At 41.9% G+C, this 26429-nt stretch overlaps 1 protein-coding gene across 2 annotated transcripts in view; it reads right to left on the bottom strand.

Annotated features, from left to right (window-relative positions):
* LOC138480740 (phosphatidylinositol 3,4,5-trisphosphate 5-phosphatase 2-like) overlaps positions 1-26429 on the bottom strand; it is a 767550-nt gene that overhangs the window by 281818 nt on the left and 459303 nt on the right. For both annotated transcript variants that reach the window (XM_069612470.1, XM_069612471.1), the window contains one exon: positions 12401-12597. In XM_069612470.1, the coding sequence (XP_069468571.1) occupies positions 12401-12597 (197 nt within the window). The remainder of the gene's footprint in view (positions 1-12400; positions 12598-26429) is intronic.

Raw genomic sequence — 26429 nt, 5'->3', positions numbered from 1 at the left:
GCGGATGAGACACACAAGTGGCCGAATGTAGATATTAAAAAGGATAGGAGCCAAGGCCTAGCCCTGAGGGACCCCACAACAAAGAGAGCAAGGAAGCGAAAGAAAAGAAGGAAGCAGGAGTATTTGGCCTCTCTTCACCAGGAATGAGGTGATCCAGGCAAGCACATGAACAGAAGTACCGGCCTGTACTGGGATGTAGGTACACCCCCACCCCACTGTTGCAATCTTGCAGGCTGAAAAATCATAAATCTGTGCATTTGGTCAGTCCATGCCCAATTATAAAAACCTGTAGCATCAGAAAAAAACATTTTTAAATATTTGACCAAATATCATTAATGTTATGGTGGGCTTAAAAAAGGCAGCCAAAATAGCATTCCACCTGGCAAATACCTTGTAATGATTTTGCTCATCCATGTTTGGCAAAAGGAACAGCCAAGATGAGGCAGAGGTGAGGTTATCTTTGGTACTCCTAAACCTGTAACAGCGATGTTATCCTTTGCCACAACGGGGTAGCAGGACCTGCAGCCATAGCCGCCAATGTTGTATAAACATATACCTTCCTAAAGATGTCTGTGCATGCACACCCAAGCCCATCTCTTCAACTAATTCTGCAGGCTCTCCTTATATAGAAGTGGAAACATTGTCATCACAGACGAGAAGATGAAGAGCCATCAGAATCTAATGGTGTGACCGACATCAGAGCCATTTTATGCTCACATCCAAATATAGCAGCTGCTAGAATGTGAGTTTATGGTCCATGGTTCCTTACACTTTAATGTAAGGGCAGTGAACATGAAATGAGCACCAAGCCCAGTGTGCATTGTATCAAAACAAGACAGGCTTTCCGATGGATCCCTATCCCCTTGAATATCTACACAGACTATATAACACAGACTGATGGACAGCTCACTCGAAACAGCAATTGCACTAAAAGCCTTCATCACACTGCTTCAGAAAACACATCCTGAGAACTAGAAGACCAGCTGACTGCCAACATGCCTCAAACACACCCCACCCACGCAACATTGTAAAGAGCAACATATACAGCCGCATGTTGGAGCATATGGAATCTAATCACCTATTAGATTGCTCACATATTGGTTTGAGAACTATGAGATACACAAAATCAGCACTAGAATCCATCTGGGATGATCTCAAAATATGCGCAGATACCGCCTCAGAATCATACTCCTTGACCTCTCAGTGGCCTTTCATACCCTCAACCATAGTACATTTATCAGAAGACTTAAAGGAACTGAACTCCACAACACTGCTTCACAACGGCCGAGAGCCTTCTTAAAGAGCAGGTTACCAGGATTCCCCCTTCAGATTGAACCTGCAGACCATAACTTGTGGAGTTCCTCAAGGATCAAGCTTCATACTGCTATTCATAAAAGAATAAGGGGTCACTTGTTACAACTAAGAAGACAACACTGAAATCACATACACAATTACCAGCGAGGAACTCTCCAGCACCTGCCTCACACAAGCAATTGAAGGGATGATGGTCACAACCTAAAACACAACACACACAAAAGAGTAATAATGGTAGTCTTTCTTCTAGCCATCCCTGAAACACCTCTACCATGGCCTCCACAAATGGGTAACTGCCCTACAACATCTAAAGTGACCACTAATATCAGCATACTAATGGACGATGGACTCACGCTGGAACCTCCAAGTTATTGGCAATCGCTTCGCTCATCTACCCTCACTCAGACGGACTATGGCCTATCTTGCTTTCTCACACAGAAAAAGCATGTATCTAAGTACGCCCGAATACCTCCCATAAAATCTACAACAGATCCAATACAGAGTGGCGAGATCATCACTCTAACACTACAGAAGAGGGACTTATAAGGCCAGTCCTTACAGCACTGCAATAGCTACCAGTCAAAACAAGACTTCAATGCCCTATGCATCACCCACAAAGCTCTCCAGGCTCAAGGAGCACAATGCCTCCAAAACAAAATTCCTAATTCCCAACCAAGTAGAGATCTAAGATCCAGGAATCAGGTGTTAACAATACCAGGAGATTCTGCAGAGGAAGCCATGGAAGGTCTGACTTCTCCGCCATGGTGGACAAACTTTGGAACACAACACCAAGAAATGTGTGCACATTACAGGACCACCTCAAATTCATGGAAAATGTTAAAACATGTCTGTTCAAAGCAGAATCAAGAGAAATTAGCCAGTACCCATGCAATGGAAGCAGCACCTTTCAACTGAGCAACTCCAACACACAGACACACCACACGCTGGAGACATTACTGCTGTGCACATGAAATGATAATGTATGTCTTCAAATATCAGGCTGCTACCCCCCTCGGGGACGCTTCTCTTCACTGCTGCTGTCATTTGCCTTTTAATAATTAAAAGAAACAGAGAGCCGCTGACCCCTTTCGAGATATCCGTGTTTTTACTGTGGTCATGCTGCTGTCAGCACCAGCTATGGACTCTCTGGCCAACACACATGTGACGGGGTCATGATCAGTCTAAGAGGACATGGCACAGAGGGGACCAGTGCCCTTTAAATGTAAGGGAAAAGGTTCCCAACCATGCTTTTTTTCATCGTGGAAAAGTAAAGACTAACACATCAGCGAAATCACATTTACTCCTTACTTTTCTACAATATTGCTGGAAAAATATGATTTCCTCCCACAAGTAATGATTGCAGGAAGCATTTTCAATGCTCACGCAATCATTCATTGTGGGAAGCTTTTAGCAGTGTCATAAATTGGATTATATGCTGATAATATGGACAGCTCTGCACCCTCATAGCCTGCAGACACACAATGAGCATTTCTGTTAACTTTGACAGAGAGGCATTTCACAAATGTCCATTCAGAACTGTGGACTTTGCCAGCGTGCTCTTCTCAAGCACAAATGGACATTTACAGAACATTACTGACATTTTCCAGAATGCCTTATGGGGTTAATGAGTTCACTGTAAACCAAAAAAGCTATGTGCATTTAGAAAATGCATGCATTCATTTCTCTGCGGAAAGCAAGAGAGAAGAGATTGCCTAGGCAACAAGTCTATCTGCTGAGCTTGTAGGATACCTTCATTGTTTTTCAAAACAAATAATCTCCTTCTTTGCTTTGATTTGGCACGTTGTCACATTACCAGTATTGTTATTAATACATATCAGCATAAGAGCACATGAATTCAGAAACATACACGATATCTTGTTAAAAAAGAACATCATGTTGAAATGATTTAATTGCACAAATATCTGCATTCGAATATGTTTATATAAACAAAAAGATTACAAGTCAGGGCCAATACAGATACGAAAGTACCCCAAGGTTGAATGCTTAATTATGAAAATGCTATGAACAAAGCACTGACCTCTTTTTATCACTCAACAAAAGCCCATCTTGTGCAAACATGCAAGTTCTTACGTAAGTGACAGATAACGATTCTTCACAAATGTAAAGAAACAAGACATTCTGTTCAACAGCTTCTACAATTACTTAAATGACATCAGTATCTGTTGGAATGTGATGTGCTAACGGGGAAGCAGAAGTTGGACTCAGCCTTTAAATACCAGACGTTTGGTCAGAAGCTACAATACTATGAATCCTGAAGGGCAAGACTGCTGACCCACAAGATCTTGACATGTCTGGGTAGATAAGCAAGACCAATCTTTAATGAGTAGGCTAAGACTGTAATTCTAGTCTATAGGCCTACAGATTGGCCCTTTGACATTTTCCCAAATTCTGATTTTAAATTCTATAATTTGGAGGCAAAACTAAATTACAAAGCTAAACTATCAAGGAAACAAGCAGCAAACTGCTTTCAAACACCTTCAACCTGATGCAGTAAAGTGTTCATGGGACAAATTCACGCTTTTTCATCGTGTATTTTTGTTAGGTTAGCTTTCACCTTTCCCAGTGCTAGTGAAAGACTATTATGGTACGAGTTTTGGTACGAGTTTTGGTGTACGTCCCTGTATAACCTTTGTTGCCCCTCATACTTCTTTGGCCAGGAGAAGCAGATCCATCAAAGTACAGAGGAATCATTCGCTGGGGCACTTAACATGCTTTACCTGTACACCGTTTTGATCCATGGCTCTAGATCATTTCGGGTTATTCTAAGATAACTACCCAGACTCTAGCTCATTTCAGGTCATTCTTAGTTCATTTCAGGACATTCTTAGTTAACTACCTATGCTGTATCTCATCATTTCAGGTCATTCTTAGTTAACTACCCATACTCTAGCTCATTTCAGGTCATTCTTAGTTAACTACCCAGACTCTAGCTCATTCCAGGTCATTCTTAGTTAACTATCAGCCTCTAGCTCATTCCAGGTCATTCTTAGTTAACTATCCATACTCTAGCTAATTCCAGGTCATTCTTAGTTAACTATCAATACTCTAGCTCATTTCAGGTCATTCTTAGATAACTACCCATACACTAGCTCATTTCAGGTCATTCTTAGTTAACTACCCATACACTAGCTCATTTCAGGTCATTCTTAGTTAACTACCCATACTCTAGCTAATTCCAGGTCATTCTTAGTTAACTATCCATACTCTAGCTCATTTCAGGTCATTCTTAGTTAACTATCCATACTCTAGCTCATGTCAGGTCATTCTTAGATAACTACCCATAGACTAGCTCATTTCAGGTCATTCTTAGTTAACTACCCATACTCTAGCTCATTTAAGGACATTCTTAGTTAACTACCCATACTGTATCTCATCATTTCAGGTCATTCTTAGTTAACTACCCATACTCTAGCTCATTTCAGGTCATTCTTAGTTCATTTCAGGACATTCTTAGTTAACTACCCATACTGTATCTCATCATTTCAGGTCATTCCTAGTTAACTACCCATGCTCTAGCTCATTTCAGGTAATTCTTAGTTCATTTCAGGACATTCTTAGTTAACTACCCATACTGTATCTCATAATTTCAGGTCATTCTTAGTTAACTACCCATACTCTAGCTCATTTCAGGTCATTCTTAGTTCATTTCAGGACATTCTTAGTTAACTACCCATACTGTATCTCATCATTTCAGGTCATTCTTAGTTAACTACCCATACGCTTGCTCAATTCAGGTAAATCTTAGTTAACTACCCAGACCCTAGCTCATTTCATGTCATTCGTAGTTAACTACCCATACTCTAGCTCATTTCAGAACATTCTTAGTTAACTACCCATACTGTATTTCATCATTTCAGGTCTTTCTTAGAAAACTACCCATACTCGAGCTCATTTCAGCTAATTCTTAGTTAACTACCCAAACTCTTGCTCATTTCACGTCATTCCTAGGTAACTACTCATACTCTAGCTCAGTTCATGTCATTCTTAGTTAACTACCCATGATGTAGCTCGTTTCATGTAATTCTTAGTTAACTATCCATACTATAGCTCATTTCAGGTCATTCTTAGGTAACTACTCATACTCTAGCTCATGTAAGATAATTATTAGTTCACTTCCAAGACTCTAGCTCATTTCAGGTCATTCTTAGTTATCTACGCAGCCTCTAGCTCATTTCAGGTAATTCTTAGTTAACTACCCACACTCTAGCTCATTTCAGGTCAATCTCAGTTAACTACCCATACTGTAGCTCATTTCAGGTCATTCTTGGGTAACTACTCATACTGTAAATCATTTCATGTCATTCTTAGTTAACTACCCATACTGTAGCACATTTCAGGTCATTCTTAGTTAACTACCCATACTGTATTTCATAATTTCAGGTAATTCTTAGGTAAATACCCAGCCTCTAGTTCATTTCATGGCATTCTTAGTTAACTACCCAGACTCTAGCTCATTTCAGGTAATTCTTAGTTAACGACCCATACTTTAGCTTAGTTCAGGTCAGTCTTAGGTAACTACTCATACTCTTGCTCATTTCATGTCATTCTTAGTTAACTACCCATAATTTAGCTCTTTTCAGGTAATTCTTAGTTAACTACCCATACTTTAGCTCATTTCAGGTCATTCTTAGGTAACTACTCATACTGTAGCTCATTTCATGTCATTCTTAGTTAACTACTCATAATGTAGCTATTTCAGGTAATTCTTAGTTAACTACCCAGACTCTACCTCATTTCAGGTCATTCTTAACTACCCATACTCTAGCTAATTTCAGGTAATTCTTAGATAACTACCCAGACTCTAGCTCATTTCAGGTAATTCTCAGTCAACTACCCATACTGTAGCTCATTTCAGGTCATTCTTGGGTAACTACTCATACTGTAGCTCATTTCATGTCATTCTTAGTTAACTACCCAGACTCTAGCTCATTTCAGGTCAATCTTAGTTAACTAGTCAGACTCCAGCTCACTTCAGGTAATTCTTAGTTAACTACCCAGACTCTAATTTATTTCAGGTAATTCTTAGTTAACTACCCATACTTTAGCTCATTTCATTTCTTTGGCGTAAAGCGCAATATAAACCTAATAAATACAAATACAAATACAAATTTTAGGTCATTCTCAGGTAACTACTCATACTCTAGCTCATTTCATGTCATTCTTAGTTAACTACCCATAATGTAGCTCATTTCAGGTAATTCTTAGTTAACTACCCAGACTCTAGCTCATTTCAGGTAATTCTTAGTTAACTACCCAGACTCTAGCTCATTCCAGTCATTCTTAGTTAACTATCAGCCTCTAGCTCATTCCAGGTCATTCTTAGTTAACTACCCATACTCTAGCTAATTCCAGGTCATTCTTAGTTAACTATCAATACGCTAGCTCATTTCAGGTAATTCTTAGTTAACTATCCATACTCTAGCTCATTTCAGGTCATTATTAGATAACTACCCATACACTAGCTCATTTCAGGTCATTCTTAGTTAACTACCCATACTCTAGCTAATTCCAGGTCATTCTTAGTTAACTATCCATACTCTAGCTCATTTCAGGTCATTCTCAGTTAACTACCCATACTCTAGCTAATTCCAGGTCATTCTTAGTTAACTATCCATACTCTAGCTCATGTCAGGTCATTCTTAGATAACTACCCATAGACTAGCTCATTTCAGGTCATTCTTAGTTAACTACCCATACTCTAGCTCATTTAAGGTCTTTCTTAGTTAACTACCCATACTGTATCTCATAGTTTCAGGTCATTCTTAGTTAACTACCCATACTCTAGCTCATTTCAGGTCATTCTTAGTTCATTTCAGGACATTCTTAGTTAACTACCCATACTGTATCTCATCATTTCAGGTCATTCTTAGTTAACTACCCATAGGCTTGCTCAATTCAGGTAATTCTTAGTTAACTACCCAGACTCTAGCTCATTTCATGTCATTCTTAGTTAACTACCCATACTCTAGCTCATTTCAGGACATTGTTAGTTAACTACCCATACTGTATTTCATCATTTCAGGTCTTTCTTAGAAAACTACCCATACTCTAGCTCATTTCAGCTAATTCTTAGTTAACTACCCAAACTCTTGCTCATTTCACGTCATTCCTAGGTAACCACTCATACTCTAGCTCAGTTCATGTCATTCTTAGTTAACTACCCATGATGTAGCTTGTTTCATATAATTCTTAGTTAACTACCCATTCTATAGCTCATTTCAGGTCATTCTTAGTTAACTACTCATACTCTAGCTCATGTAAGATAATTATTAGTTCACTTCCAAGACTCTAGCTCATTTCAGGTCATTCTTAGTTATCTACGCAGCCTCTAGCTCATTTCAGGTAATTCTTAGTTAACTACCCACACTCTAGCTCATTTCAGGTCAATCTCAGTTAACTACCCATACTGTAGCTCATTTCAGGTCATTCTTGGGTAACTACTCATACTGTAACTCATTTCATGTCATTCTTAGTTAACTACCCATACTGTAGCACATTTCAGGTCATTCTTAGTTAACTACCCATACTGTATTTCATCATTTCAGGTAATTATTAGGTAAATACCCAGCCTCTAGTTCATTTCATGTCATTCTTAGTTAACTACCCAGACTCTAGCTCATTTCAGGTAATTCTTAGTTAACGACCCATACTTTAGCTTAGTTCAGGTCAGTCCTAGGTAACTACTCATACTCTTGCTCATTTCATGTCATTCTTAGTTAACTACCCATAATGTAGCTCATTTCAGGTAATTCTTAGTTAACTACCCATACTTTAGCTCATTTCAGGTCATTCTTAGGTAACTACTCATAATGTAGCTCATTTCAGGTAATTCTTAGTTAACTACCCATGCTTTAGCTAATTTCAGGTCATTCTTAGGTAACTACTCATACTGTAGCTCATTTCATGTCATTCTTAGTTTACTACTCATAATGTAGCTCATTTCAGGTAATTCTTTGTTAACTACCCAGACTCTAGCTCATTTCAGGTAATTCTTAGTTAACGGCCCATACTTTAGCTTAGTTCAGGTCAGTCCTAGGTAACTACTCATACTCTTGCTCATTTCATGTCATTCTTAGTTAACTACTCATAATGTAGCTCATTTCAGGTAATTCTTAGTTAACTACCCATACTTTAGCTAATTTCAGGTCATTCTTAGGTAACTACTCATAATGTAGCTCATTTCAGGTAATTCTTAGTTAACTACCCATACTTTAGCTAATTTCAGGTCATTCTTAGGTAACTACTCATACTGTAGCTCATTTCATGTCATTCTTAGTTTACTACTCATAATGTAGCTCATTTCAGGTAATTCTTTGTTAACTACCCAGACTCTACCTCATTTCAGGTCATTCTTAACTACCCATACTCTAGCTAATTTCAGGTAATTCTTAGATAACTACCCAGACTCTAGCTCATTTCAGGTAATTCTCAGTCAACTACCCATACTCTAGCTCATTTCAGGTCATTCTTGGGTAACTACTCATACTGTAGCTCATTTCATGTCATTCTTAGTTAACTACCCAGACTCTAGCTCATTTCAGGTCATTCTTAGTTAACTAGTCAGACTCCAGCTCACTTCAGGTAATTCTTAGTTAACTACCCAGACTCTAACTTATTTCAGGTAATTCTTAGTTGACTACCCATACTTTAGCTCATTTCATTTCTTTGGCGTAAAGCGCAATATAAACCTAATAAATACAAATACAAATACAAATTTTAGGTCATTCTCAGGTAACTACTCATACTCTAGCTCATTTCATGTCATTCTTAGTTAACTACCCATAATGTAGCTCATTTCAGGTAATTCTTAGTTAACTACCCAGACTCTAGCTCATTTCAGATTATTCTTAGTTAACTACCCATATTCTAGCTAATTTTGGGTCATTCTTAGTTAACTAACCATACTCTAGCTCAGTTCAGGTAATTCTTAGTTAACTACCCATACTCTAGCTCATTTCAGGCAATTCTTAGTTAACTACCCATACTCCAGCTCATTTTGGGTCATTCTTAGTTAACTAACCATACTCTAGCTCGTTTCAGGTAATTCTTAGTTAACTACCCATACTCTAGCTCATTGCAGGTCATTCTTAGTTAACTATCCATACTCTAGCTCATTTCAGGCAATTCTTTGTTAACTACCCATGGAAGCCATACATTTGTTCACAGCACCTTTAACCATTTCTGCTTAACGGGTTATCTAGAGCTTGCTCTATACAATCTAACCTGTCTCCTGGCTTGCAATACACAGCATCACAATTGTGAATATGATTTTATGTTTTACTGAACCACAATGGCTACATGTTATTTTGGTAGTTGTAACATTTTATATTGTATGACTATTCTATTTGTAATGCTCTTAAACTATCTATACAAGAGGATACATATACATAAATGCAATACAAAAGAGTGAGAGCAAAATGTGTGTGTTTATATTGATGTATATAAAAGACACTATTGCTAGGGTAAACCCATGTTGGGTTACTGATATAACTGTGTAGTGAAGACATTGATAGCATCTAATGTTTATCATACTCACGAGGGCACATAGATAACCCAAAAGGTGGACACACAACAGTATTGCCGTCCAATAGGATGCCTATCAGGTGCTCTGGGCTAGTAGTTTCTCTGGCACAAAAGCACAGAGACCCAGCTTTCTCTTGGCCTTGCTTTGGAGACAGCATTGCTCTTTGCTGCCAACACTGCCAGGGCCCCAGGGGGGCATTTAGGCCACCTGTGGGCTGGAGGTTAGGCTCAGGCAGGCAGGCTAAGATGTAAGCCAAGACAGCATGTGGTCCTTTCTGGTGGATTCCATAGAAATGAAAGCACATGGTAGCAATAAGGCAGATGTGGTATGGCCATCCCACTCCCCTCCGCCACCTGACAAACGTTGGAAAATCTGGCAGATAAGGAAAAGGTGTCAGTAAAGGTTTTTACCGCCACTTTTTCCAATCTGCTTGACCCAGAATATGGCCTCCCTCAGACAGAGATAGAAAGAGAGTAATAGCGCTAGATCAGTGTATAATATGCAAAGTACAGCTAATGGCAATGTATCACTTTAAGGGCTAAATACTAATGGCATAGCTAAATGTGCAGGGTTTTATGCCATATGATTGTTTCAAGCTAGTGTTACTATACGTATTGTTCATTTGATTATGAAGTATGGGTAGAGACAGTTTGGGGAACAAACAGTGGTCTCTTCCTTAATTAATCATTTTTCCCCGTACATATGACGTCCACTATCTATTCACCAAAAATGCACAAGCATGTACCGAGCATAGAGACATGTCCACCTGTGTTTTGCTGCCCTACCAAAAACATGTACTTTGTTCACACAATTTATTGGAATAAAGCCATATTTGACTTTTTGTTTTATTTCTCAAAGTACAAATCATGAACTCTGGGTACTATTTCAATTCCCACCAAATGGAGGAAAGTAGAGTTACATAGTACAGGTTTTCTGTGGGACAGAAGAAGTATTATTAACTCTTACATACCAATGAAGGTAAAAAATGCACAAAAGTGGAAATGCAATAGTCATTTTCAGTAATGCTCCAAAATCGACCATATTTATTTGGTATCTGCTATTCTGTACTGACTCCACCCTAACTCTTGCAAGGACAAAGGTTTGGGGGATCCATCACTGGTACCCACATGTACATGATCTCATGCCCGTCATGAGTGTATGAAGATGGCTGTGCCATGCATTTATGGTGGGTAGGTGAGTAAAGCGTGCTACCAGTGTTGCAGCTTCACAGTGCTCTAAATCACAGCTGGCAGGATAACCCTATTAAATGGTACTCAAAGCTGGAGGGCATCAGACTATCTGTTCCTTCCATGGTTGTTCAAATGGGTGGCACACCCCAGCTGGCACCCTGTGCCAAGCCCCTTGGGTTCAACATCAACAGACACCTTCGGTTCAAACAGCGCATAGCAAGGAAGACACAAACGGCCTGGTAGCATTTTTCTCTCCTGTGGAAACTAAAGCCCTTCATCCCAGAAAACAACTTAAGATCCACTGTCCAAGCCTTGGTCCTCTCCCAACTGGATGGTGGCAATGCTCTTTTTAAAGGCCTTCCTGGTGACTACCATGGCACTCCTAAAATGTGTCCTGAGTGCTGCAGCAATACTCATTAAAGGTGTCTGCAAATTGGACCACATCATCCCAACCCTCATCAAACTGCACTGGCTCCCACTGCAATCCCGCATCTGCATCATCTACAAGGCTGTCACCCTGAAGTTCCCAAGATACCTCACTGAGAAACTCAGCATCTCTGGAGTCCTGCGATCCACCAGAAGTAAGGAAATGTGCAGACATGAATTACGACAGTGCAGGAAGGAAAGAACCAGAAGACAGGCCTTCTCTGTCTATACACCAAGACTCTGGAACCTCCTTCCTGTCAACATCAGACTTGCCTCATCACTTCTAAAGTTCAGTAAAGAGCCCCTTCCTCATCAAGAAATGACACCTCCTTAACACATAGGTGTACACACCCAGCACTCCCCACCCTATCTGAGACTCTGTGATCTGCTCCCCACTGTCTTCCCCCATGCTACCAATTGCCCACCCTCCCCTGTTAGCTCCTGCTCCTTATTCTGTGCTTCCCTCACTGTGTTCTCCCCCTTTGATTGTAAAGCTCTCCATTGTAATTGTCATTGGGTATTTATAACGTGCTTAATACCCAGACGTTTCTAAGCGCGGACCCGGGGTTCGAACCTGTGCTGCTCCACGTCGTCTTGCTTCCAAGGCGAGCGCGTTGCCTCTGACCTATCATTGCTTCCCGAAGCTATGTCCAGGATCAATAAATACCCTAAGAATAACAATAGCACCACCGGCTTGCCTAATACTAATGGTTTATGCTACTTAAAGGATACATATTATGGAAATATTTCTCCAAAGCCAAGACACACAAGCAGCTTCATTTGTGACTGCGGCGGGATCTTCGCTGGTGATGCTCATAAAGAGAAACATGTCGGCCATGTCTCTACGATGACCATCACTTAATGGCTCTTTTCTCTGTAACGCACAATGATATTGCTAGACAGCGTAGGGCTCGTCTGCACTTACCGCCTTGTAGTCAATCCCCATCACCGCTTTCAGGGATGATCGGAGGAAGTCCACCCACTCGCGGTCCCCCAGCGAGTTCTCCTGGGTGCCCATCACATACACGTCGTGTGGGATGGTTGCGGTACTCTCGTCCTTGCTCCATCCAAGGCCTCTCGACGTTATCCAGGAAGCGACTGACCGGGGAGGTGGAGAGCCACCTGGGGAAACAGAAGGATGCACATTGAGGTTGGCCTTGGTGCGTCATGCTTCATCGTCACAGAGGGCACAATTTTTAATTGTTGGAAAATGATGTGCGGTGATGAGATGAAGTTGGATAGGGCTGGTTGAGCGGGCTCCAAAGAATGCTCGTTCAGCATTTATGGAAATAAATAACAATTCCTTCCCCAAAAAGTTCTCAGCCTACAAAAAGATATTGGGTCTTTTTACGAGTAGGGTGTTGATAGCAAAACATACTGCGCTATTTATGTGTTGAGAAACCTAATTTCAATAAATCTGGCAGCCTTGTGTGGCGGTAGTTACCACCCACAAAACCATGACCTGATGCGGTGTAAACCCCTAGGTCCTGGCTCACTGGGTAATGCTGCATTTCCCTAAAGGAGTCCTGTAGGACTTCCAAACAGGGAATAAGTAAAGGGTCTTCATGACTGCAAATCATGCAGCACCTTCCGGCTACTGCATGTTTGCCCCATGTGGTAACAGAATTTGAGCTTGCAGTGCACTAAACTCAGAATGCAGCACGCTGCCTTTGTTGTTTTCAACAACCCATTTATTTCTTCACAGGTATGAGATATAGACTCCATAAAGATTAGCCATTCATTTTCCTATCAGATGTTACCATTAGTCTGCTCTATAGATATTAGGAATTTATTTGCAATGTAGATATTAGCTATCAGTTTGCTCTACATATATTAGACATGAATTTGCCCCCAAGATATGGACAATTAACTTTTTCTGTGGACTTTGGGGGCTTTTTGAGGGGGAGAAACTGATACTAGTATATTTCCTTGCATGTGCTGCTCTTGTAGGTTTTCAGGCCAGCTTTCATGGTGAAGTGAATGTTCCTATATTTAACTTGTAGGCGGTTCTGTATTAAATCAGTGTCATATTGTGAGACCAGTGCTTGCTGGTACACTCACTGTATCCTTTTCTACCAGTTAACTACTCTTCAATGTCCTTCTGTAGAGTACCATGAGGGTCAGTTCTTGGTCCACTCCTCTTTTCAGAGTATATGCTGCCCCTCTTTTAATTCTTCATTGCCTCTCATATGCTTTTCTGTGCAGAAGATCCCTTTTCAGGCTACTAATATTCACAATATTTCCAAGATCATCGTTCCTTTTCTGCAATCCAGCTTTGTTGTCCTCACACTCGTCAACTAAATCATTAAAAATCGCAAATCCCGTCTTCCAGCTTCTCCTCTCTACTCCACTAATTCTCACATCCTTTTTTCATCCTTGCATGCCCCACGTCCCTTCCCCTTTACCTCCAAAACTGCTTCTCACATTTTCTCCTCTAGTTCCCATGTTTGGTTCGATTCCCATTGTCCCATGTTTATCTCTGGCTCCTAAAACGCTCAAATTCAGCATGAAATGTCTTCTCAATGTCTGGTTTCATATACCAGTTATTACAAGTCATTCACCATCCCCGACTCGATACGCTTCAATTCAAACCCACTTACTCTAGGCTCATACATGTCAATGACATCTCACTCATTGTTCCACTATTCCTCCATACACTTCATGGGAGCCCATTCATTCCTTGTCCCTAACTGCATGTTATTCTATGGACTCCCACTCATTCTCTGTCCCTGACTGCATGCTTTCTGTGGACTCCCACTGGTTGTCTGTCCCTGGCTCATGCTAGTCTATGGACTCCCACTCATTCTCTGTCCTGACTACATGCGAGTTTTGTGACTTCCACTCATTCTCTGTCCCTGACTACATGCTATTCTATGGACTCCCACTCATTATCTGTCCCTGACTGCATGCTATTCAATGGACTCCCACTCATTATCTGTCCCTGACTGCATGCTATTCAATGGACTCCCACTCATTCTCTGTCCCTGACTGCATGTTATTCTATGGACTCCCACTCATTCTCTGTCCCTGATTACATGCTAGTCTATGGACTCCTACTCATTCTCTGTCCCTCACTACATGCTATTCTATTCACTCCCACTCATTCGCTGTCCCTGACTGCATGCTATTCTATGGACTCCCACTCATTCTCTGTCCCTGACTACATGCTAGTTGTGTGAATCCTACTCATTCTCTGTCCCTGACTACATGATATTCTATGGACTCCCACTCATTCTCTGTCCCTGACTGCATGCTTTCTGTGGACTCCCACTCATTGTCTGTCCCTGGCTCATGCTAGTCTATGGACTCCCACTCATTCTCTGTTCTGACTACATGCAAGTTTTGTGACTTCCACTCATTCTCTGTCCCTGACTACATGCTATTCTATGGACTCCCACTCATTATCTGTCCCTGACTGCATGCTATTCAACGGACTCCCACTCATTCTCTGTCCCTAACTACATACTAGACTGTGGACTCCGACTCATTATCTGTCCCTGACTACATGCTATTCTATGAACTCCCACTCATTATCTGTCCCTGACTGCATGCTATTCAATGGACTCCCACTCATTCTCTGTCCCTGACTGCATGTTATTCTATGGACTCCCACTCATTCTCTGTCCCTAACTACATACTAGACTGTGGACTCCGACTCATTATCTGTCCCTGACTACATGCTAGTTTTGTGACTCCCACTCATTCTATGTCCCTTACTACATGCTATTCTATGGACCCCCAATGACTACATGCTATTATATGGACTCCCACTCATTCTCTGTCCCTGGCTACATGCTAGTTTTATGACTCCCACTCATTATCTGTCTCTGACTGCATGCTATGCTATGGACTCCCACTGATCCTCTGTCCATGACTACATATTCGTTCAGTGACTCCCATTCATTCTCTGTCCCTAACTGCATGCTATTCTATGGACTCTAATTCATTCTCTGTCCCTGACTGCATGCCAGTTTTGTGACTCCCACTCAATCTCTGTCCCTGACATTGTGCTATTCTATGGACTCTCACTCATTCTCTGTCACCAATGGCATGCTATTCTATGGACTCTCACTCATTCCCTGTCCCTGATTACATGTTATTCTATGAAATCCCACTCATTCTCTGTCCCTCACTACATGCTATTCTATTCACTCCCACTCATTCGGTGTCCCTGACATTGTGCTATTCTATGGACTCCAACTCATTCTCTGTCCCTGACGGCATGCTATTCTATGGACTCTCACTCATTCTCTGTCCCCGATGGCATGCTATTCTATGGACTCTCACTCATTCTCTGTCCCTGATTGCATGCTATTCTATGGACTACCACTCATTATGTGTCCCTGACTGCATGCTATTCTATGGACTCCCACTCATTTTCTGTCCCTGACGGCATGCTTTTCTATGTACTCCTATTCATTATCTGTCCCTGACTGCATGCTATTCTATGGACTCCCATTCATTCTCTGTCCCTGACTGCATGCTATTCTATGGACTCCCACTCATTCTCTGTCCCTGACTGCATGCTAGTTTTGTGACTCCCACTCAATCTCTGTCCCTGACTGCATGCTATTCTATGGACTCTCACTCATTTTCTGTCCCTTACTGCATGCCATTCTATGGAGTCCCACACATTATGTGTCCCTGACTGCATGCTATTCTATGGGCTCCCACTCATTCTCTGTCCCCAACTGCATGCTATTCTATGGACTTCCACTCATACTCTACCCCTGGATGCATGCTATTCTATGGACTCCCACTCATTCTCTGTCCCTGACTGTATACTATTATATGGACTCCCATTCATTCTCTGCCCCTGACTGCATGTTATTCTATGGACTCCCATTCATTCTCTGTCGCTGACTGCATGCTATTCTATGGACTCCCACTCATTCTCTGTCCCTGACTGCATGCTAGTCTATGGACTCCCACTCATTCTCTGTCACTGATTCTCTGTCGCTGACTGCATGCTATTCTATGGACTCCCACTCATACTCGGCTTCTGGCTGCATGGTGTTCTATGGACTCCCACTCATTCTCTTTCACTGACTGCATGCTATTCTATGGACTCCCACTCATTCTCAATCGCTGGATCCATCAAGTTCAGTGGAGTGCCAGTACATTTATATTTATTTAAAATGTGTATACAATGAAAAGGACACTGACCAAAAGGCAGAGGGGCGCTGTACAACAACATACAGGTTCATATGTGTACTTAAGAGGTAGGAGTGCACCGATTATTATTAAGAACTATTTCAACATACAAGGTTACTTAATAATCACACCACAATATACCGGTAGGAGCATTTTTACAATATTTTATTCAATTAAATATTATTTTATCACTAACAATGGTGCTACGTAAATGTCAATAAAACTTAAATTGAAAGAAAATATTTTCTTGTAACAGCCAACAGTGTTATTATATGGAGGATGTCCAAGTGGATCTAATATCCACCTGGTGCCTTCCTGCTTGCCACTCTTTTCCCTACTTAAGGAGCCCTCCAGCCTCTCTTCCTTTGCAGCTGGGGAGCAGGTGTAAGTGGATTTAGGTCACCTGGCCTAAGCCCCGCCCACCTGGTGCCTTCTAGCTTGCCGCTCCTTTTCATCACTTAGCAAGCCCCGCTCACCTGGTGCCTTCCTGCTTGCCGCTCCTTTTCACCACTTATCAAGCCCCGCCCACCTGGTGCCTTCCTGGTTGCAGCTCTTTTCACCACTTAGCAAGCCCCGCCCACCTGGTGCCTTCCTGGTTGCAGCTCTTTTCCCTACTTAAGGAGCCCTCCAGCCTCTTTTCCTTTGCAGCTAGGGAGCAGCTGTAAGTGGATCTAGGTCACCTGGCCTAAGCCCCGCCCACCTTCTTATCCCTTCCTCTTCCTTTCTGATCTTAACTCTTAGATGAAGGCCGTCTATCGCCCGGGCGTCCAAAGTGAAGGGCAGTCAAAGAAAAGGGCTATTGCTGTTTGGACCTGTTCGGACCAGGAGGATCCAGGGTCCGACCCCCTGCTAAAACAGCAGGTAAGCATGCATCAATATGTGTTTACACCCTCCGTCCCACAGGCCATCCCCACCCTCTCTGGTCCCCCCGTGTTGTTCTCTTGTGCACCCCCCCCCCTTCCTGCACACAGGAGTCTGTCCTGATACATTCTGGTTTCACCATCACCGTCTTGTGGCCAATGCTGGATTTTACTTTTATGGACTTCATTGATTCACGGTGCGTCACCCTTTCTCAACTCTCATGCTGGACTTCCTTTGCATCTTGTACTCATGGTGGCCCTGAATCATGCTGTTCCATCTTCATATTGTATCCTGGCTTGCAACATTATGTGTTACTACTGACTTCAGGAATTGTATTCGCTCTCCTCTCTTGCTTCTCCGCTCTTTTTGACTGCTTACTCTCTGTTCTCTCCTCCCCTCCCCTCTCCCTTTTCCCATCTCCTCCCCTCCTCCCCTTACTTTCTTCTATGCACTTACTCTATCAGAATTGTCCCTGGACCTACTACGATAACAACCTCGTCTGTCCCTCCGTTATCCCCTTACTGTTGCCCCCCCCCCACCCTCCAGCACTATCTGAAACGTTGTCAGGCCTAGTACGATAGTCACTTGTTTTGTTCCTCCCCTCCCTTTCTGCACCCCTCTCCCTCACCTTTTGTTTTCCTCCGGCTCTATCAGAAATGTCGTCAGGCCTAGTACGGTAGTCGCCTGTCTGTTTCCATTTCCTTCCCACTCTCCCCCTCTCTTCCTTATCTATGTCTTGCACTATTTGAAATGTTGTCAGGCCGAGTACGATAGTTAATTTCACATCCTTATTGTTCAGGGCCTGTAAGAATGTCGTCGTATTTTCCCTTGGTCCCTTCCTTGCCTCGAAGCGCTTTGAAACACATTGTGTATAGGCGCTATATAAATAAACTATCTTATCATATCATAATATGATACATCAACTAAATGTATAACACCATATGAACATTAAAGGAACATTTAATAGGAGTTAAAGGCAGAAGTCTACCACTGTGATGAATATACTTTGTATATAAAGAAGAGCTGGGCGTTAACACCTTGTTAATATATGAAATGTAAACATTATGATTTCAATAGGCTTCTGCAATCAATGGATAATATTGTGTGTATTAATATATAATGTGTTTAGCTTAGGAAGGCTCAAAATATGTGTAGCTATTGGAAGTTACAAGAAAATGCACAATTAAAAAAATCGTCCTGCCAGTATATTGTTTTATTAAGTCTCCTTGTAAGTGAAAACTGTTTTTGGCAATAATCAGTGGACTCTTAACACTTAGGTACAATTTTAAATGGGAAGGTTCTTCTGAGCAATACCAGTATTCAGGATTATTGTCCGCCTCTTAATAGAAATCCTTTGTACTGTTTAGCAGCCAATGAAGTGCTATTAAAATAAATTAAGCGCAGCACATGAGGGCCTTACAGCCAAATAGTATTTTCTCGTAATACAGGTTTAGGTAAACAACAAATAGTAACATTATAAAATTCATTAAAATGTAATAAAAACAAAAACAGAAAATTAGCACAAGAAAAACATGAAAAGTCATGGATAACCAAAAAAAGAAAGTCTTAGGAGCTTTCCGAAAAGCGGGTAGGGTAGGACGTAATCGAATGGAGGATGAGAGGGCATCGCATACATGTGGGGTTGCTTCGGGAACGAGTCTGAGCTGAGAGACGAAAAACACCTAAGTTGAGGAATAGATGCCTCAAGAATGTCAGGTGAGCCTAGAACCACCTGAGATATTCAGCCTAGCTAGATGTGCTGGACATGCCACCCAACGGTTGCTAGTAACCCTAGCACCACTTGTGATAGTCAGCTTAGCAGCTAGACATTCTGGACAACTCTGCAAGGGTTGCAAGGGAACCCAGAACCACCTGTGATATTCAGCTTAGCAGCTGGACATTCTGGACATTCCCCCAAGGGATGATAGTGAACCTAGAACCACCTGGAATATTCAGTTTGGGAGCTAGACATACTGGCCATCCCAAAGATTGTTAGTGAACTTAGAACCACCTATGATATTTGGCTTAACAGCTAGACTTTCTGGACATCCTCCACAGGGTTTCTGGTGAACCTAGACCCACTTGAGATATGCAGTTTAGCAGCTACACGTGCTGGACATCTGGTGTGTTGCTAGTGCACCTAGAAGCACTTGTGATATTCAGCTGAGCAGCTACACATGCTGGACTTCCTAGGGGTTGCTAGTGCACCTCGAAACACTTGAGGTATTCAGTTTAGCAGCTACACATGCTGGACTGCCTAGGGGTTGATAGTGCACCTAGAAGCACTTGAGATATTCAGATGAGCAGCTACACATGCTGGACATTCTAGGGGGTGCTAGTGAATCTCGAAGCACTTGAGGTATTCAGTTTAGCAGCTACACATGCTGGACTGCCTAGGGGTTGATAGTGTTCCTAGAAGCACTTGAGATATTCAGCTGAGCAGCTACACATGCTGGACATTCTAGGGGGTGCTAGTGAACCTCGAAGCACTTGAGGTATTCAGTTTAGCAGCTCAATATGCTGGAATCCCCCAAGGATTGGTAGAGAACCTAGAACCACCTGTGGTATTCAACTTAGCCACTAGATATGCTGGACATCCCCCAATGGTTGCTAGTGAACCTAGAAATACCTGAGATATTCAGCTGAGCAGCTAGACATGCCGGACATCCTAGAGGCTGCTAGTGAAGCTAGAACCACCTGAGATATTCAGTTTAGCAGCTAGAAATGCTGGACTCCCCAAGGGTTGCTAAAAAACCTAGAACCACCCGAGATATTCAGATATTCAGCTTAGCAGCTAGACATGACAGCTGTCCTAATACCAACAATGTGTAAGTGATGTATGACATCCGTAAAAGAGACATGGAAAACACGAGGAACCAAAGACGATATGTTAAAGTGGGGATAAGGTGCTTGAAGATCCGACAGGCTGGAGAATGTAAGACAGCCTTCATCTGGGCCAAGGTACATGGTGATAGACCAATGAAAATAGCATGTGTGCCATCCACGCATGAAGGAACTAATGTTCGGCATGCCGTACGGACATCAGAGTTACAGTTTAAATATTTGATCTTGTAAAGTAGTGACAACTGAGAAAAAAACAGGATTATATGGGACGATAAATATAGGCTTTAAAATGTAGATAAAAAATCGAGCGTATATCCCAAGAATTACACAGAGGACAGCAGGTTAGTGCTGATGCAGAAAGAAGAGGGTGGCACTAGCCATTCATGAACATGTGCAGGGGAAGAAATAGCAGAGGACACCAACATACACTTGTTTTCAAGGGATTTTATTTTGCGACTGCAGAGACACGCAATCGGCGAAGGCACTGAGACAGTTTGGAGACAAAGGACATCTGCCGAGGTTAACACCTTAAGATAGGTCTGGATGTCATCAGTTTACTGATGTACCTCAAAACTCCAACAAATAGTCTGGAGCTACCTTGTAGATCTTAAATACCATTGGGGAAAGGATGAAATCCTGAGGACCCCTATACAGCGTGGGGAGCAGTCCAAAGCTCGCAGATCCTACCGGAACAAATCATGTGAGATTGCACAGGATGGAGTAGGACAAAGCTGGAGCAGAGCTATTCAAGCCTGCGTGTAAGATAATGGTTGACCAAAACTCATGGATGACCATATCAATCCGTGCATGCATGGAGATCAAGAAGTACGAAAAGACAGAAATCCACCATACCCTCCACAACATCATCTGCCACCTGCCGGGTGGCTCTCTTGGTGCTAAAACCCTGGACGGAAGCCAGATTAACAGTGCCACAAAAGAGAGTGATTAGGTAAGTGACCAGATATCAAACTGCTGCACACGTCTCCAAGAATGTACCCAAGAAAGGCACAGAAGTGATGGGACAGTGGTTGGCTTTATCTAAAATGTCAAGAAAGAACTAAGATAAGTGGAAGGGCTTTGGACACTTTTCAATGCCCTGACAAAGGGAAGCATTTAAAAAAAGGAAAGCAGATGTTAGAAACAGTGTCAGGACTCATCTTAACAAGATACGTACAAAAAGCATTAGCTGCATAACATTTTGCTTTCATAGATAACCATAGGTTAAGAAAAATCTGATTTGAAAAGGAGAGAACGAGTATGACAAATGGGAACTGTTCTTTGAATTACATAATGTATATGAATGACTGAATGTGTGACTTTAAAATCAATAACATTTTATTCTGAATTGTATCAACAAAATAAGCATTGAAAAGATTAATGATAATGATTTGTTTACATAGCGCTAACGCCTAAGCGCTGTACATAGAACATATTTCCAGACATTATCCCAACCCAGGTTGGTAATCATTTATTGACTTTGGAAAGATGAAAGACTGAGTTGGCCTTGCCCGGGATTCGAACATGCGACCTGCAGATCACACAGAGATCACAGCAGCGACCGCTCAACCCGCTGAGCTACCTTACTGGCTGATTACCCTGATCGGTAGTGACAGAGATTGTAGTCCTTCTCCATCCCTGGTGTCATAAACATTAATGGAGTCCTGACTCTTTTCACATCATGGACTCTATAATGAATTAATCTTGTATAACACGCTTAATACCGGAGACCAGTCTCAAAGCACGAGACCTGCATTCGACCTTTATGTTTCTCTGTATTATCATACACATCCGCAGATTAGCACGTAATCTGCATCAATAGCATCATACACCTAAATATAGCCCCACTCTTCCGTTATTATTCTCGAACACATCAGAGGTGCCAGCCCTTTTGCCACCCCTACCTCCATGAACTTCAACTAAATACCACTTATTCTCCACCACTAGTACACCCCTTAATGGAGTCCACTCACTGTAGGAGAAGAGGGGTAGGAGAGATAATAGATATGTAGGGTAATGTATATGGAGGCAGTAAGTGGGCCATGACATTATATTCAGAAGAGGCAGTAAACTGCATGCAAAATACAGACAGCAATGGAAATGCACATTAAGCACGTTTTAAAATGATCCATTTTATGGTGAATAGGCCATCTGTCCAGTTTGCACTGTATGCATATATTTATCCAACTAACACGTTCCTATCAATTAACACTGTTTCATTAACTGATAATATTTTCCCTTTAACAAATCAGTGCAGAATGCTTCAGATGAAATGACAAAGTAATGTTCTGTTTTACAGTAGAATTATAACATGCAGGTGATTTGCTGGCTGTAATTCAGTGCACAAACTATGAAAGGAAAATGTGTGCTATGGTGAAAAGTCCCATTGTTCCAGAGGAAGTGTTGTTGCAAATCTTTTTATGAAGCTATGCTTCCAGAGAAATCAGCTCGGATGATATGTAGATGCCAGAAGAAAGGGCAGGTTGTAGTTTGAGTGACAGGGCTAACATATAAATTTAGATGACAGATGAGGTGGAGTTAGTGGCTGTCCAGAGGAGAATGGGAGTGTAGCTGTCAGCAACCAGAGAGCAGAGCCGTGCAGTGCAAGTCTTTCCATGAAGCTGGGGCCACGAACTGACTTTCGTGGGTGGCGAAAGCTGTGCGGAATTTGTGATACTCCTGCGTGCAGATGATCCACTTCAGAGAGGGGTCTTTCATGATAATGGCGCAGAAGTCTCCCAATTGAATGTAAGTATCTGTAAAATTCAGGAGGGTGCGGACAACTGTGTTTATCTTTCCTGTCAGTCAGTCAGGATTAAGTGGTTATTTTTGAACAGTGTTTTTGTTTCTTTTCCATTTGTAAATGATAAACTCTAAGTATAACGGGGAAAAAGGAAAGTTGGCAAGCTGTGGTGCTTTTGTTTTCTGTTTCTTCTCTTAGACTATATGTTCTGCCAACTGCATCGGGTCTCAAGGTCTGGGTAACATATAAATGCAAATGTTTGTGTTATGCACTCAGGCTGGTCATGTAATCTAATGTAAAGATACTATTTTGTTTTTATGTTTATACCGCATAATCTGTTTCAAACAATAGTGCATATAAAAAGAAAAGCATTTTTAAAACTGAATCAGTGGGGTTGTGTTTTCTGTGCCTATGTGTATTCACTAACAAAGAGGGGAAAATACAGGAAAGAGCCCCAGTGTATCAAAAGTGGTAAAACATTTTACTACAGGTGGTAAAGTTGGAGGTAAAGATTAGGGACCTAGCTAGCAAGCTATAAATGATATGACGCAGGTGTGGCTTGTGAATCATTGCTCATGTTGAAGAGTGTAATATGAACAAATCTGTCCAAGACAGTAGTCCAGTCTCGTAGATAAGTGACCGTGAGACTGACGAGTTCCTACAGGTACATGGTCCGCTATCTTGCGCTTACAGTTGACCCTAAGTAGAATACTGGTATTGGAAGGGAGTCACATCATATAGGGCATCACCATAAACACACTGTGCCACCACATTACCACTATTTTACCACTATTTTTTACCACAGTACTAAAACACCACCAAATTATGTAACAGCCCTCTGACAAAATCCTTAACATCACTCTCCATTCCCGGCTCAATAAATGTCTATTGAATCCCACATAGTCTTCATTATTACATCTTAATGCATTCTCACTCCTTCTCCATCGTTGGCTCATAGACCTCAATGGAATCCCACTCATTACCACATCTCTAGCCATCTCCTCTTCACTGGATCCCAACCCATTCTACATCAATAGCCTCAGGCCCCTGAATGGAGTTCTACTCATTCTCATCACTAACTGTACACCTCAAAGGGGTTGTAATTATTACCCACATCTCTGACACTGAGTCACTCATACATTCCCCACCTCACATGTCTTCATTCTGTTCTAAATCCACATTTCCAGCATAGGCAAGCCTGTTCTGGATGTATGTGTGCTGCCTCCAATGTCCTAAAGTGATCTGCATTATACTTGCTCACATGTGCTCAACAGAAGATAGATGTGTATTTCCCTGAGAAATCAGACAAGGCCGCAGATACACTGCACATTGTGAAGTCTCTCTCCCATAAGCCACACTCATTGTGAAGCATCTGCCAAGTGCACAGGATCCCAGCTGCAAGGTTGTTCCCCAAACCACACCTATGCTAAACTGCCCTAACACCCCCGTTCTGAGGCACGACACCTGGGTGGATATGGGGCAAAGCCTTATATTCTGGTGTGCCATGCACCCTACATAATGTTACATGTACCTATAGAGGCTGTGTGCCCAATGCCTCAGCTGGCGAGTTGCCTCTCTGTGATTACCCGTACAGATTAAATGCCACACTGAGTGCTAGGGTTACCAACTGAAGAGAGTGCTACCTATTTTGCCCCAATACAGACCTGGCCCCAATTGTATCTGCAGGTCAGAGTTCTTTGCGCTTCACATTTGCAGGCTCAGGGAAAGGGGTACCAGTTGGGAGGGGGCTTTCTATGTTGTATCACCTGGGGACTGTTTTCTGAATCCCTACAGTCCCCCTACCAGCACTTATGTCTGCTCTTACCTGGCACTTGCCACCATCTGGCCGTTTTTATTTATATTATTTATTCTACTATCACATGTACTGCACTTTCCACTCTCCCTTCCCCCATGCACTTTACCCTTTCCCCCTTCCCATGCACTTGCGCGATCTGAATGACACCTGGCCTAGTAGGATCGTTGTCTGTCTTCCCTCTGTTCCCCCTCCCTTGCCTCGTCGTGCCTTGAAACACTTGTGTATAGGCGTGTTATAAATGCCATATCATATCATATCACTACACGCTAGCTCCCAGGCATGTATACATACAGACTGAGTGCCAGGGTATTTGCGGAACAGGAGCATGTCTGTGTTTTATTCATATAGGCCTGGAGCCAGGTGAATCTTCTAAACATATAGGCATTACCCATACAGGCATCCGCCAGGCGTATCCACAGATGAGGCGGCTATGGGTGAAGCAACCATTCAGACCTGGTCCAATAGGTATCTGCTGGGGAGGGCTCTCCCTGTGCCTCATCCATGCTGGCCCCCAGTGGATGTCTTCAGGAGAGGACCATCTGTTGTATACCCATGCAAGCTGAGTGCTTTGGGCATACGCTGAATAATGAATGAGTCCTGCCAGTTTTACCCATGCCAGCTGGCAGCGGGTAGTTACTGAATTGAAGGCTCTGTTTACATTCAGAAGTAAAGGGTAGACCAGTGGATTGGGATGGCACAGTTAGTTATATCAAAAAATTTAAAATTTTATTCAATAATTCATTGTATCAACATATGTGCTACTTAAAATAATTCTTCTATTTTCAAATACACAATTACAGTTCTTTCATATCTCGAGCATCAGTATTCTCAATCCCTCATTCGCTCAATTTTACATACATAAAACCATTATGGCCTACTGTACATTGTGTAGTCATACTCAAATCCAAAAATCTGGAGAATATTTGTTCAGAAGATATTTGGTATTGGTCTAGAAGAATTTATAGACGCCAGTGAAGGATTAAATCCAATACATCTAGCTTCATCCCCAGATTGACGGCATGGGGATTTGAAAATGGCTTATTCCATTCCATGAAGGGCAGGGCATCTCTATTTCGCCCTACGTCCTGAAGAAGGTCTTGAAAAAATTAGGACAATAATCTTTGTCATATTGGACCGAAACACGAGTCGACGACCACACAAATAGTCTGGAACTAGAACCAGATTTTATAAGACACCTGAAATTAAGGACTGGGTTGTAATCAGATGCAAAATATTTGTGTATACATTGATGTAGGATTCGAGTATGACTACACAATGTACAGTAGGCCATAATGGTTTTATGTATGTATGTAAAACTGAGCGAATGAGGGATTGAGAATACTGATGCTTGAGATATGAAATAAATGTGATTGCGTATTTGAAAATAGAAGAATTGTTTTAAGTGCACATATAGCTATATGTTGATACAATGAATTATTAATTAACATTTGTATTTCTTTGAAATAACTAACTGTGTCATCCGGATCCACTGGTCTACCCTTTACTTCTGTATTATGTACTCTGCCTGAAGGACCAAGG

The sequence above is a fragment of the Ambystoma mexicanum genome, chromosome 5p, assembly GCF_040938575.1.
Source record: "Ambystoma mexicanum isolate Mex_15411 chromosome 5p, UKY_AmexF1_1, whole genome shotgun sequence".
NCBI lineage: Eukaryota > Metazoa > Chordata > Amphibia > Caudata > Ambystomatidae > Ambystoma > Ambystoma mexicanum.
This window is presented reverse-complemented; position numbering and strand designations above follow the sequence as displayed.